This window comes from Gadus morhua, chromosome 9, assembly GCF_902167405.1.
Source record: "Gadus morhua chromosome 9, gadMor3.0, whole genome shotgun sequence".
NCBI lineage: Eukaryota > Metazoa > Chordata > Actinopteri > Gadiformes > Gadidae > Gadus > Gadus morhua.
In genome coordinates, this window is record NC_044056.1 from 24573655 (window position 1) to 24587624 (window position 13970).

At 47.2% G+C, this 13970-nt stretch overlaps 1 protein-coding gene across 2 annotated transcripts in view; it reads left to right on the forward strand.

The window, feature by feature from the left end:
• The window catches only part of itpr2 (inositol 1,4,5-trisphosphate receptor, type 2), a 74819-nt gene that overhangs the window by 13951 nt on the left and 46898 nt on the right, over window positions 1–13970 (forward strand). The window contains exons 6-17 of one of the 2 annotated variants that reach the window (XM_030365129.1): window positions 1093–1191; window positions 2061–2144; window positions 3014–3160; window positions 4217–4312; window positions 6009–6062; window positions 7633–7784; window positions 8995–9094; window positions 9710–9870; window positions 10026–10167; window positions 10554–10712; window positions 12224–12396; window positions 12724–12843. In XM_030365129.1, coding sequence (XP_030220989.1) covers window positions 1093–1191; window positions 2061–2144; window positions 3014–3160; window positions 4217–4312; window positions 6009–6062; window positions 7633–7784; window positions 8995–9094; window positions 9710–9870; window positions 10026–10167; window positions 10554–10712; window positions 12224–12396; window positions 12724–12843 — 1487 coding nt within the window. The remainder of the gene's footprint in view (window positions 1–1092; window positions 1192–2060; window positions 2145–3013; window positions 3161–4216; window positions 4313–6008; window positions 6063–7632; window positions 7785–8994; window positions 9095–9709; window positions 9871–10025; window positions 10168–10553; window positions 10713–12223; window positions 12397–12723; window positions 12844–13970) is intronic. The other variant, XM_030365130.1, reaches the window with a different exon arrangement.

The following is a 13970-nucleotide window of genomic DNA, read 5'->3' on the forward strand; positions in this document are numbered from 1 at the left end:
AATGAAATAGAACATGAGCTTTTCAGATTGGGCTTGTTCAGGCTTACAAAGACATGTTGGTACAGGAGTTTTTACAAGCAAACATTTCTTGTGATTGTTCCCGTTACATATACCACCCCGTTATAAACACCCTGAAGACTTTAGATTGGTTCTACCTTTTTTAATTCATTGTTTCAACCCAGTTACAAAATAGACCTGGGAGATGTTACTCTAGTTGAGGCTTTAGAGGTTGGCTGTGAGTCTTCGGACCACAGTTGGTAATCTTCCGTGTAGGAATCCTTTTCCCCAATTGTCTCCCTAAGACCATGCGTGTCTTCCTATGATAATGCTCTATTAAATCAAATATTTGCCATCTGTAAGTGTCCTACAAGAAATAACTTTTAATCTGGAACCAATGTTTAATCCCCTCCTCCACCGATGGAAATAAAGTGTTTCGGTTTATACATACAGCACAGTTTAGTTTAGTTTTTCCTGCCCTATTAACATTTGTGATTTTTGTCCTTCTCTTTTGCTTTAGCTTCCTTTTAATGAAGGTATTGCTCTTGTGTGTGCATGGGTTTTTTGTGTTTTCTCTGACATAGGCATTAGAATTTTGAAAGCATGTTTTTTTGTTGCATGCATTTGTTTAGGCTTTCGTGAGAACCATTAACTGTAATTCCTTCTAGCTAAGTTTTCATCACATTTACTATAGTGTGGAATGGATTGGCTCAACATTTAGAGCTGCGCTATGCTTGTTTGTGGCTGCATGGATGCTATATGAATTGACAAAAGAGTATTCCGATTGGTGGACAAAAGAAGGAAGAAGCTGCGATGCAGCAACACCACTGGCTGGTCCTGTCTTGGCGTTGACTCACGTTGTACTAACAGACCTGTTGGAACACCTTGAGGTGTTGGAACACCTTGGGGTGTTCCAACAGGTCCTCGCACCAAGGCACTGAGTGAAGCACTGAGGGATGCAGTTTGTTGCGTTGTTGGTAGTCTGCATAAGGTAGATAGATCTCCTTGCATGGGCACATTGTCGTGAGTTCAAAGTGTTGCAATGATGTCCAGTTCCTTTTCATGGGTGTAAAAGGTTCTGTGCTTTGAGGGCAGGTGGTGGTTGGAGACAAGGTGGTGTTGATGCCCGTTAACGCAGGACAACCCCTCCACGCCAGCAACATCGAGCTGCTGGACAACACTGGCTACAAGGAGGTAGGCCTGCACCAGCTATCAACACACAATACCTGAACCAGCATTGTCGACAAAGACAGGGCTGGAAAACATATAATGCATAATTTTTTTACTAATAAGATGGATGCATTTATAAAATGTTGCGGTATTTAAAGATTTTGTGTGGTTCTCTTTGGCGATAGGCAATAGTTGTTCCCATAGAGCTCATGGGTGAAGCTGGCGTCACCCACTTGGTAACATCAGCATACGAAAGGGCTTTCATCACGGGCCATAGGCTCGTCACCATGTTACCTCATGTGGCCTTAGGTAGTGTCTAAACAGAGATCTATTCACATGAAGATCCTCCACATTACCGCTCTAAGCTTTGGCGCCAGACTTAAATAGTTGTCTCTAATCTTTCACTGTCATGACAACCTCATTGTTTTATATTGTTAATGGCTTATTTTCCTCATCATTTATCATTATTCCAATCAAAATTAATTTTCAAAACATAACTCGTAACCCATTATTTTTAGTCTTGTAAACGACCAGATCCTGCTCTTCCTTAGTTCAGCGGTTCTCAACTGGTTCAGGCCCCCTGTGTGTCATTGGTCACTAAGTCCCAGGCCAAAAATATAGATATTATTTTACCAATATTGCATTAATCAACAATGCCTTAATGTACTGTTAAAAACATCAAGCAAACAAAGAGCTGCACCAAGAGGTTCTCAGCTCAATGAAACGGTAAGCATTGAAACAACAATTTGAATTGAGGCTTGGCATATGGTCTGACCCTCACTTTAAGCCCTTCTGACCCACTAAGGGTCGCGTCCAACCAGTTGAGAATCCAAGATCCAGCCCATAATAATCCCTGTTTTCTCTTCATTGTGTCCTCTGCGTGTGTCCCCTAGGTTAATGCCGTCAACTGCAACACCAGCTGGAAGGTGGCCTTGTTCATGAAGTTCAGCGATTACAGAGAGGACGTGCTGAAGGGGGTAAGTGGTACTGCGCCCTGCCATCTTCATGTTATTAAAGATCCCATATCATGCTTTTTTAGGGTTACTACTTGCATTTGGGGGTACTACTAGAATAGGGTAACATGCCTGTATGTTAAAAATACCCCTTATTATTCTCACATCATTAATTTCTGCAAAACCAAATCAGCTGTCTTGTCTCATGTCCCTGTAAGGCCCCCCTCCCGAGTAGCAGTCTACTGTGATTGGTCAGCACACCTTTTCTGTTGCGATTGGTCGAACGCTTTGCGTCTGTGTCGGCAAATTCAACCCCGAGAAGTAGTAAACATTGCGGGTAGCCGGGAGGCGGGACTTCTGCACTTTAGCACCACCCACTGCACAGTCTGACATCGCACTGATGCAGGAATAAAGTTTTTGCGCAAACAAAATGGTTCACACACTTATTGAGGGGCCTTCTCGGTGGGCACGAATGCTCCCCCTGGTTCGGACTTAGATTCTTCTAGCTAAGCATTCTTAAATCATAAACATGAACACGTAAACGTAAATATAGGTCATATCACAGTCTAAAGAGACTGAGAACAATCAAAGCATACAATTAAAAATCCTTCTAGTGCCGCACAACCTAATTCAACCACTTAAGAGAATGCAAAGTAGCCATAGGATACAGAGGCATAACGTTGGTTATCTGTATCTTTATTTCATTTTGTGATTGTGCAGTTCCAGTAAATACATTTTATCCCAGAGCTTTCTGAAGGCCACCACTATGTCTATATCTCTAAATCCTCCCCACTATGGTCCCACTCAGTAAAGTGTGCTCTAAACGGCTGCTGCTCCACATCACACATCAGAGCAGGCGTTGAACACGTTGATGAGTCGTGCTGTGGTCTCAGGGAGACGTGGTGAGGCTGTTCCACGCCGAGCAGGAGAAGTTCCTCACGGGAGACGAATACAAGAAGAAGCAGCACGTCTTTCTTCGCACCACCCTGCGTCAGTCCGCCACCTCTGCCACCAGCTCCAAAGCCCTCTGGGAGATAGAGGTACCCAGACCAACACTACACCCAGGCTACACCCAACACCTCTCAGACACTAAACCAACGCTACACCCAACACCCCTCAGACCCCCCCACTACACCACCGCCTCACCAAACGCCTCTCAATGTCTTCATCAACAAATGAATAGTTCTGTTTAACTATGTTTATCGAACATGTATTTGGTAATCGTGTATGGGGGTCAAATTGGGAAATGAATGCATAGTTGTTTTAAATGTTGTCTTAATACTATTGACTTAGATTGCCCTGTTGTATTAAATGTAAAATAACATCATCCTTTCCCTTTCCATACTTCTAGCTATCTTGGATTCTTACTAGTCTGCTGATAGTGACGCTAGTGTAGTGTGTGCAGAATGAGGCATCAGACATTCCTGTACATTAAGACCCCTGTTTCTTCCAAGCCTGTATTTCATATCACCCTGTTCCTCCCATAAGGTAGTTCTTTATCCCACTGTTGGTCCCATAAGGTAGGGCATTATCCCTCTGTTGGTCCCATAAGGTAGTTCATTATCACTCTGTTGGTCCCATAAGGTAGTTCATTATCACTCTGTTGGTCCCATAAGGTAGGGCATTATCACCCTGTTGGTCCCATAAGGTAGTTCTTTATCCCTCTGTTGGTCCCATAAGGTAGTTCATTATCACTCTGTTGGTCCCATAAGGTAGGGCATTATCACCCTGTTTGTCCCATAAGGTAGGGCATTATCACTCTGTTGGTCCCATAAGGTAGGGCATTATCACTCTGTTGGTCCCATAAGGTAGTTCATTATCACTCTGTTGGTCCCATAAGATAGTTCATTATCACCCTGTTGGTCCCATAAGGTAGGGCATTATCCCTCTGTTGGTCCCATAAGGTAGGGCATTATCTCTCTGTTCCTCCCTACAGGTAGTGCATTATCTCTCTGTTCCTCCCTACAGGTAGTGCATTATCTCTCTGTTCCTCCCTACAGGTAGTGCATTATCTCTCTGTTCCTCCCTACAGGTAGTGCATTATCTCTCTGTTCCTCCCTACAGGTAGTGCATTATCTCTCTGTTCCTCCCTACAGGTAGTGCATTATGACCCGTGTCGTGGAGGAGCTGGACAGTGGAACAGCCTCTTCCGTTTTAAACACTTGGCAACAGGGAACTACCTTGCTGCTGAGGTAATGAGTGTTTGTGTGTGTTTATAGGTGTGTTTTTGTGTGTGTATGTGTAGTCCACAGAACACACCTTCTTTTGTATTTGTGTATATGGTCCAAGGAGTGGCGGCTAAGTTCGTTAAATATGTGGTATTATTTCAATCCTGACATTGATTTGATGAGTTATTTTAAAACAAATGTTCAGTTTAATGTGTAGATCTCTTTTTATTTATTTTAAATCATTGTAAATAGGAAGTAAAGTCAAGTGTTTTTAGCTGGAATTCAACAAATCAACGGCTATCCAGAATGAGCGCCACGTAGCTCCGCAAACAGCCACACACCATCCACCCACACACCAACACATCCACACACATCCACACCAACACATCCACACACACATCCACCCACACATCCACCCACACATCCACACACACAGCCACACACACAGACATCCACCCACACACATCCACCCACACATCCACCCACACATCCACATAGACATCCACCCACACATCCACACACACAGCCACACACTTAGCCACACACACAGACATACATCCACCAACACACATCCACCCACACATCCACACCCACACATCCACACACACATCCACACACACATCCACACACATCCACACACACATCCACACACACCCATCCATCCACACATTCACACTCCACACACATCCACACTCAACAAACATCCACATCCACACATCTAATCATCCACACACATCCACACGTCCATAGACACTTATTAGCGTTTTACGCGTCGAAGAAGCTTAATTTCTCCACACACACCACCCAGACAGAACTCCACACACACACCGCCCAGACAGAGCTCCAAACGTCAACTCACACCGCGCCTCGGCTGTCTCTTGGTCGGGAAACGATGCCTGCGTTCTGAGCACAGTGGAACGTCACATTGTGTTTTGGGGAGACTGGCACAAACATAGTGTTTGTTGTCTCTAAATTACGGTCAGATTTTAGTAATCACATTTAAATAGCATTGATTACTTTGTTGACAATCATGTAGGACATATAACCACATTAAAAGTATTTTGGTTAAACTTGCCCTCCATAAAAAATTCAACATTAATTTAATGTCAGCTGAACTATAATAAAGTAAGTGTGGTTGCAGCAGGTGGCAGTATTCACATCTTTATGAAGCACCATTCATTTTCTAGAGTCTCCATTCAGGAGTTGGGCTTCCATGGGTTCAGATGTTAAACAGGCTGCAGGGATGTCAGGCTGCTGAAGACAGTCTAGCATTAACGCTTAGGAATGACTATCTCCGTCCCCCATCGCTGACAGCCCCATTGGGCTGTCAGCAATAAAGGCCCCTTCTGCCTCATCACCACGACTACAGTATTGAGTCGATTTGGCATGAAATGTCAGTGGAATTAAACCATCGGCTTATAGGTGCTCACAACTTTGACCTGCAAGGACTATAGCTATAAGAAAATAACCTGCTTTACCTACTGACCTACCTTCCAAATCAGCATGGCCGGAAGTTCAGTGATAAACACATTGTTTAGTTAATTAAGTGTTTCGACTTCGACAGCAGCTGTCAAGGAGAAAACACCAAGTAGAAATTGCAAGCTACAAGCCTACAACTTTTGGCAAAACATATCGTTTTTGGGCAATTAATAGCACACCTTTTGATCTAAATCACTAACTGCAAAGCCCTGCACCCTTTAATGAGTCCTTTGCTGTGTTGTCGATACAGGGGAACCCAGATTTCAAAGATGAACCCGTGGAGACCAAGGGAGAGGTGAGTCAATCAATCAACCCTTTATTTAACCAGGTAGAAATTCATTGAGATTAAAATCTCTTTTACGAAAATGACCTGGCCAAGATGGCCAGGTGGCAGCACCATGACCACACTCAGCACCAATCAATGTACAGTACAAGATTAGAGTCACCACAAGAACGTTCCAAACATCACATACTGGACTCTTAAGGGTCACCAATGTTCTGGAAGGTTTGCAGTGCTCTCCAACGGGTCTATTTGATGTTAGAAATAAAGGCTGTTCAAAGCAGGACTGCTCCGAGTTGGTAGTTTGACAGAATCTGGTTGCAGTCCGTCTGACTGGGCTCCGACGGTCTCTTCCCACAAGGAGATAGAAACAGCTGGGGAGCAGAAGCAGCGGTAGTTTGTTTCTACAGTCTTTCAGGCCTCCTTGTTCTGTGGTTATGCAATCCTTGCAACACACTCACACGCACGCACACGCACACGCACACGCGCACACACACAGGAACATACGCACGTACACAAACACAAAGAGGAATACACAGGAACACCAACACACGCACAGAGGCACACACACGAACGCACCAAGGTTCACACACACGCACGCACACAGGAACACGAATAGAGGAACACACAAAAGCACAAACCGTCTGCCAAACTGGCTGAACCCTGAATCCATATCCAGACTTTTCTCTCGGCTCCTAGCTACCTTCCTCATTTGTATTCTGCCACTGTATGACACACACACACACACACACACACACACACACACACACACACACACACACACACACACACACACACACACACACACACACACACACACACACACACACACTAAAGCTCCTCTCAGACCCACCACATGCTTTTGCATGCACATGCAGCAACTCAGACACACAAGGGGGCCTTACATAACGTCTGGTGGCTGGGTGCCCTCTGAGGGGGAGACGTGCTGTCTGATTTCTCCTCCTTTCAGCCTGCCGCTACTGAGCCTGGGGCTGAGTCAGGGGGAGGAGGAGGGGAGGGGAGAGAGAGGAGTGGGGAGGATGGGAGAGAGGAATGGGGAGGGGAGGATGGGCGAGGAGGAGAGAATGGGAGAACAGGAGAGTGAAGAGGGGCTGTGGGAGGAGAGCATGGGGAGGAGAGTTGATTGCCGTGTGTCAGGGACCTCGGTGAATGCACAGAGCTTGGGGAGAAATTAAGCCCCACCATTAGTATCTGTTATCCTCCGCAACGCATACAGCAGCCCACGCCACCTCACCTTCTGCAGCGCGGAGCGCAGCACGGTGTCTGGCGCAGCAGGCAGAGGAGGAAGGGCTCTGGGCTGTGTGGCCACAATACCCTGTATAGACTCCTGGATACCTCTCTCTTCATGAAGGAATGAACATCAGGGTGTGTGTGTGTGTGTGCATGTGCGTGTGAGTGTAAAAAGCATAATACCATTATTAATAGTCTTATTAATATGGAATAAAAATGAAGCTCAAATATTTGAAGTAGCAGGTCTGCATGTATAATGGAATAATATCTGGCGTTGCACAATGCCAAATGACTGTGATCTTCCCCTCCACCCTGGCTCCTGCTTCTGCACCAGAGCGAGACGGAGACGCTGTTCTCCAAGAGGAAGCGCCAGGCGGCCGACAAGATCAACTTCGTGCTCGTCTCCGTGCCGCACGGCAACGACATCGCCTCGCTGTTTGAGCTGGACGCCACCACACTGCAGAGGGCTGACTGTCTGGTGCCCAGGTCAGCACACACACACACTGACACACTCACTCACTCACTCACTCACTCACTCACTCACTCACTCACTCACTCACTCACTCACTCACTCACTCACTCACTCACTCACTCACTCACTCCCTCATTCACAGACAAACTCACTCACTCACTCACAGACACACTCACTCACTCACAGACACACTCACTCACTCACTCACTCATTCACAGACACACTCACTCATTCACAGACAAACTCACTCACTCACTCACTCATTCACAGACAAACTCACTCACTCACTCACAGACACACTCACTCACTCACAGACACTCCCACTCACTCACTCACTCATTCACAGACACACTCACTCATTCACAGACAAACTCACTCACTCACTCACTTACTCACAGACACACTCACTCACTCACTCACTCACTCATTCTCAGACACAGTCATTCACTCACTCACTCACTCACTCACTCACTCACTCACTCACTCACTCACTCACTCACTCACTCACTCACTCACAGACACACTCACACACTCACTCATTCACAGACACACTCACTCAGGCCCGCCGCTCTCTATACGCAGAGTACGCAGAGTGTGTAGGGTACCAAATACCAAAAATTAAGGTTTGTAAAAAAATAAATATATTTTACATTATTGAATTAAAAAAATATATAAATTAGTTATGACGAGGCCCACAGTTGTTTTTTCTTAATTGTATAACCTATCACTCAATTTTGGCAGATTAGATGTTTTTACCTAATATATAAAAAGAGTCTCCACCCCCCCGCTCGCGTAGGGCACCGAAACGGCCAGTAGCGACCCTGCACTCACTCATTCACAGACACACTCATTCACAGACAAACTCACTCATTCACAGACACGCTCACTCACCCAATCAATCACTCACTCACTCACTCATTCACAGACACACTCACTCATTCACAGACACACTCATTCACAGACACACTCACTCACTCATTCACAGACACACTCACTCACTCATTCACAGACACGCTCACTCACTCACTCATTCACAGACACACTCACTCATTCACAGACACACTCGCTCAATCACTCACTCACTCACTCACTCTGTCACTCACTCACTCACTCACTCTCTCACTAGCTGGGCGGATGGTTATATTTAATATAGATATTTTTTGCAATATTCCAAACTGTGTGTGTGTTGTGTGACGTTGGGTGTGGGTCTGTTGTGATGAGCAGGAACTCCTATGTGAGGCTGAGGCACCTGTGCACCAACACCTGGGTGACCAGCACCAACTTCCCCATCGACACTGAGGAGGAGCGGCCGGTCATGCTCAAGGTCAGCCGCACGCCAACACAAACACAAAACAAACACAACACAACCTGATGTGTTTGTTTTGAACGTCAACATTAGGAGACGCAAACGCAAGTTCGTCATGGCAGTCTTGCTATGGGTAAAAACATATGTACACACTCACTCACTCACATACACACACTTGCAAAGACTTGCACACAGTTAGGATTATAAATCCTTATTATAATACATAAACATTGATATGTATTGTTTCATGTCTTTTACTTACATTGGACCCTTAACTACTGCTGCATTCACCATGAACACATATTCACTCATTCATGTATGTACATGTACAGACTAAAGCTTTTGATTGATATAATATCTACATATTTTGGTTTATTGATGCATACATATGTTCAATCATACACTCGTCAGATTTCCAATTCAGATATCTAGGGTCCGCATAGATTTTTCTATATTTATATTATCTATATTTGTATGCATATTATCTTGGTTTGGTTCTGTACTCATCTCACTGGTGTTGCTGCTATGACACCTGAATTTCCCTCCCAGGATTAATACCAGTATATCTCATCTTACCCTATCTCATCTCATCTTGTCGATGGTTTGTGCTTTGACTCTATCCTGATGCCGTAGATCGGCACCTGCTCCACCAAAGAGGACAAGGAGGCGTTTGCCATCGTGTCCGTGCCGCTGTCCGAGGTCCGAGACTTGGACTTTGCCAACGATGCCAACCATGTGCTGGAGTCCACTGTCCGCAAGCTACAGTATGGAAACATCGCTCAGAACGAACGCAGGTATGCTGGCACACCACCGGCAACACAACCACCGGCAACACAACCCCCGGCAACACAACCCCCGGCAACACAACCACCAAGTATCAAATCCCCCATCAGTTCAAGCCTCTCATCTGGGGCCTTGTTCATGCCCTTCTTCTCCCTGTGGATTCCAGGTTTGTGACGAAGCTCTTGGAGGACCTAGTGTTCTTTGTCTGTGAAGCGGTGAACAACGGCCAAGACGTTCTGTCGGTGGCCATCTGCAGACCCAACCGGGAGCGGCAGAAACTCATGAGGGAACAAAACATACTCGCTCAGGTCTGTCGCTATACACACACATACACACCCACAAGTGCACGCACATGCACGCACGCATTATTATCCTGCAACTAATATATTGGGTGTGCCAGTAGTCATGACTGCCTTATTAATGAGTGTAACAGATGTAATGAGAGCAGGGTTATCAGAGATGAAACTGATCAGTGTTGTTGGCGATGCACTGGCCAGACGGATTGTGCTGAAAGGATTACAGACTGCTTAGCATTTAACTCCAATTAGATTACCTCCAATGGGGAATGCTTTATAAAGTGTGTGTGTGTGTGTGTGTGTGTGTGTGTGTGTGTGTGTGTGTGTGTGTGTGTGTGTGTGTGTGTGTGTGTGTGTGTGTGTGTGTGTGTGTGTGTGTGTCCTTTCCCGTGCTCCAGATCTTCGGCATCCTGAAGGCCCCTTTCACGGACCTGGGCGACGGGCCCATGCTGAAGCTGGAGGACTTGGGGGACCAGCGCTACGCTCACTTCAAATACATGCTGAGACTCTGCTACCGGGTGCTGCGCCACTCGCAGCAGGACTACCGCAAGAACCAGGCAAGAACCCCAAGCTTGGCCTCACTAAGCCTGGGCCTAACAGCTGAGTCTTTGTTAAGACCAGTCTTTCAAAGGGACTTCAAGTCCCAATTTCACCAATCAAACCGGTCAAAGCCTGTTCCTGACTACGGCTGAGTGATGCACGTTCATGTGAATGCTCAGGCACGGCGCCTAGCATTGTGTGTTGCTAGGATACATTGTTAACTATTTCCCGCTGTTTTGCTCCTCTATAGCTCAACGTTAGGCTGAACAGGACCAGGTAAAAGGCAACTGGACCATGAGATCCTAAAGGAGATAGAGCAGCCAGCACAGGAACACACCAACCGCCAAGCAGTCCAACCTCAGAGCAAACAGTCCAACCTTAGAACAAACAAACAGACCAACCTCAGAACGTACAAACAGTCCAACCTCAGAACAAACAAACAGTCCAACCTTAGAACAAACAAACAGTCCAACCTCAGAGCAAACAGTCCAACCTTAGAACAAACAAACAGTCCAACCTTAGAACGTACAAACAGTCCAACCTTAGAACAAACAAACAGTCCAACCTTAGAACAAACAAACAGTCCAACCTCAGAACAAACAGTCCAACCTCAGAACAAACAAACAGTCCAACCTCAGGACAAACAAACAGTCCAACCTCAGAACAAACAGTCCAACCTTAGAACAAACAAACAGTCCAACCTCAGAACAAACAAACAGTCCAACCTCAGAACAAACAAGCAGTCCAACCTCAGAACAAACAAACAGTCCAACCTCAGAACAAACAAGCTGTCAACGTGTGGATAAATCCCAGACCTTTAATACCGCTTCTGTCTCTGGCCCTCATCAGCTGCAGCACTGTTGACAGACTGCGTTGTGACTGCAGCCATGAGACCAATTAGATCTTCCTATCTCCTCCCTCGCTCCTCCTTGCTATACATCCTAAATGGATTGCTTCTGTCTGTATTTACTTCGCTCGTCTAAACAAGCTTGTTGTAAGTCGATGAGATGCAGCGCTGTAGAGCAGAGTTGCTAGTGTAGAAACGGCCCATATTGTGTCTTCAGCCTGCTGCTGACGAGCCCAGATACACCCGACCCTGCTGAAGTCCAGGCCTCAGCCCTGTTGGACCAATCAGCCCTGATAATCAATTAGAGTACATCTCAGCCAGTCATAACCATTTCAGGCTTTCAATCAAGTGTGTCTTGTGGCACCTGCATTTAGTAAAAGAGCAGCTTGGTTTGAGGGGTGATCCTTAGTTTGATCCTTATTACTGCTTGGTGACTACTGAGAGGTTCACCAAGAAACGTCGTCCATCCGTCATGGAGCTGCTCAGGGCAGATGGTCAGTAATGTGGCTTCAGGGGCCGCTGGTGCCTGACCAGGGGCCCCCAACACCCCTGTTCAGCACTGTATCGCCCTACTCCCAGCATCTCAATGGATAGTGTGTTTCCTCTGTGAACCTGCTCAAACATCTGAGGCCATGATGGTTCATTCCAAAGTGCTCACCAAGCTGTCAACTCCCCCCTCAGGAATACATTGCCAAGAAGTTCTCCATCATGCAGTCCCAGATAGGATACGAGATCCTGGCCGAGGACACCATCACTGCCCTGCTGCACAACAACCGCAAGCTCCTGGAGAAGCATATCACCGCCAAGGAGATCGAGACCTTCGTGAACCTCCTGAGGCGCAATCGAGAGCCCAGGTCTGAGAGCTGTACCTCCCTCTCAAAGGAGAACCCTCTTTAAGTCATGCTGGGGTTAGGCTTTCCTCTAACATTCAAACGGAGTGGAACCATGGCAACGATACAAGTCTGTCGGAAAGACAAGAGGCCAGTACATAGTATTAAATACGTGAAATGTCAATACGTCCATTGCGCATGGACAAGCTTCAGACCAGACGCCTCTTTCTGAACTCTTGTTTAAAACATCCCAAACAGTGTCTTGTATTTGTTTCATCAGAGATCCTTCTGGTTTATGTGGTCAGATCCACAGGATGGAGAACGTGTGCATGATTTTGCCTGTTTCCCCAGGTTCCTGGACTACCTCTCTGACCTGTGCGTGTCCAATAACACCGCCATCCCCGTCACCCAGGAGCTCATCTGTAAATTCATGCTGAACCCCAACAACGCAGACATCCTCATCCAGACCAAGTCAGTCCGAACTCGCGCTTCTCCACTGGGATTTTGCAAAGACGGCTGCTATCAATTCCTAACAAGCAGTTGCAATTCTTTGCAGTCTGTCCAGAGATGTTATGCTGAGAATGAGCAATGTTGAGTTCTCCATTATTTAATGCACAAAAAAAGTTTCAGGTGGACATCTCTTAAAATGTCACCCTTCTTTCGCACTCCTCCTCCCCCCTCTTCACCCTCTTCTTCCTTCGTTAATTTCCTTCTCCTTCCTCCTCCTCCCGTTGTTCTCCCTCTTCCTCTTTGTCTTCATCTTCATCGTGCTCTGTGTTTTCTTCCTGTTTTTCTTCTTCTTGTTCTTCCTCTTGGTCTCCTTCTCCTCTCCTCCCTCTCCCTCCCCCTCTCTCCTCCCTCTCTTCTCCTCCCTCTCCTCTCCTCCCTCTCCTCCCTCTCCTCTCCTCCCTCTGCTCTCCTCCCTCTCTTCTCCTCTCCCCTCCTCTCCTCTCCTCCCTCTCCCTTCTCCTCTCCCTCTCTCCTCCCTCTCCTCCCCTCCTCTCCTCCCCTCCCTCTCCCTTCTCCTCTCCCTCTCTCCTCCCTCTCCTCCCCTCCTCTCCTCCCCTCCTCTCCCTCTCTCCTCCCTCTTCTTCTCCTCCCTCTCCCTCCCCTCTCTCCTCCCTCTCTCCCTCTCCTCTCCTCCTCTTCTCCCCACTCCTCCCCTCCTCTTTCTCTCTCCTCCCTCTCCCTCTCTCCTCCCTCTCCCTCTCCTCCCTCTCTCCTCTCCTCCCCTCCTCTCCTCCCTCTCCTCCCCTCCGCTCCCTTCTCCTCTCCCTCTCTCCACCCCCCTCTCCCTCTCCTTCTCTCCTCTCCTCTCCTCCCTCTCTCCCTCTCCTCTACCTCTCTCCTCCCTCTCTCCTCTCCTCCCCTCCTCCTCTCCTCTCCCTCTCTCCTCCCTCTCTCCCTCACCTCCCCTCCTCTCCTCCCTCTCTCCTCCCTCTCCTCTCCTCCCCTCCTCTCCCTCTCCCCCTCCTCTCCCTCTCCCTCTCTCCTCTCCTCTCCTCTCCTCTCCTCACTCTCCCTCTCTCCTCTCTCTCTCCCTCTCCTCTCCTCCTCTCCTCTCCTCCCCCTCCTCTCCTCCCCTCCTCTCCTCCCCT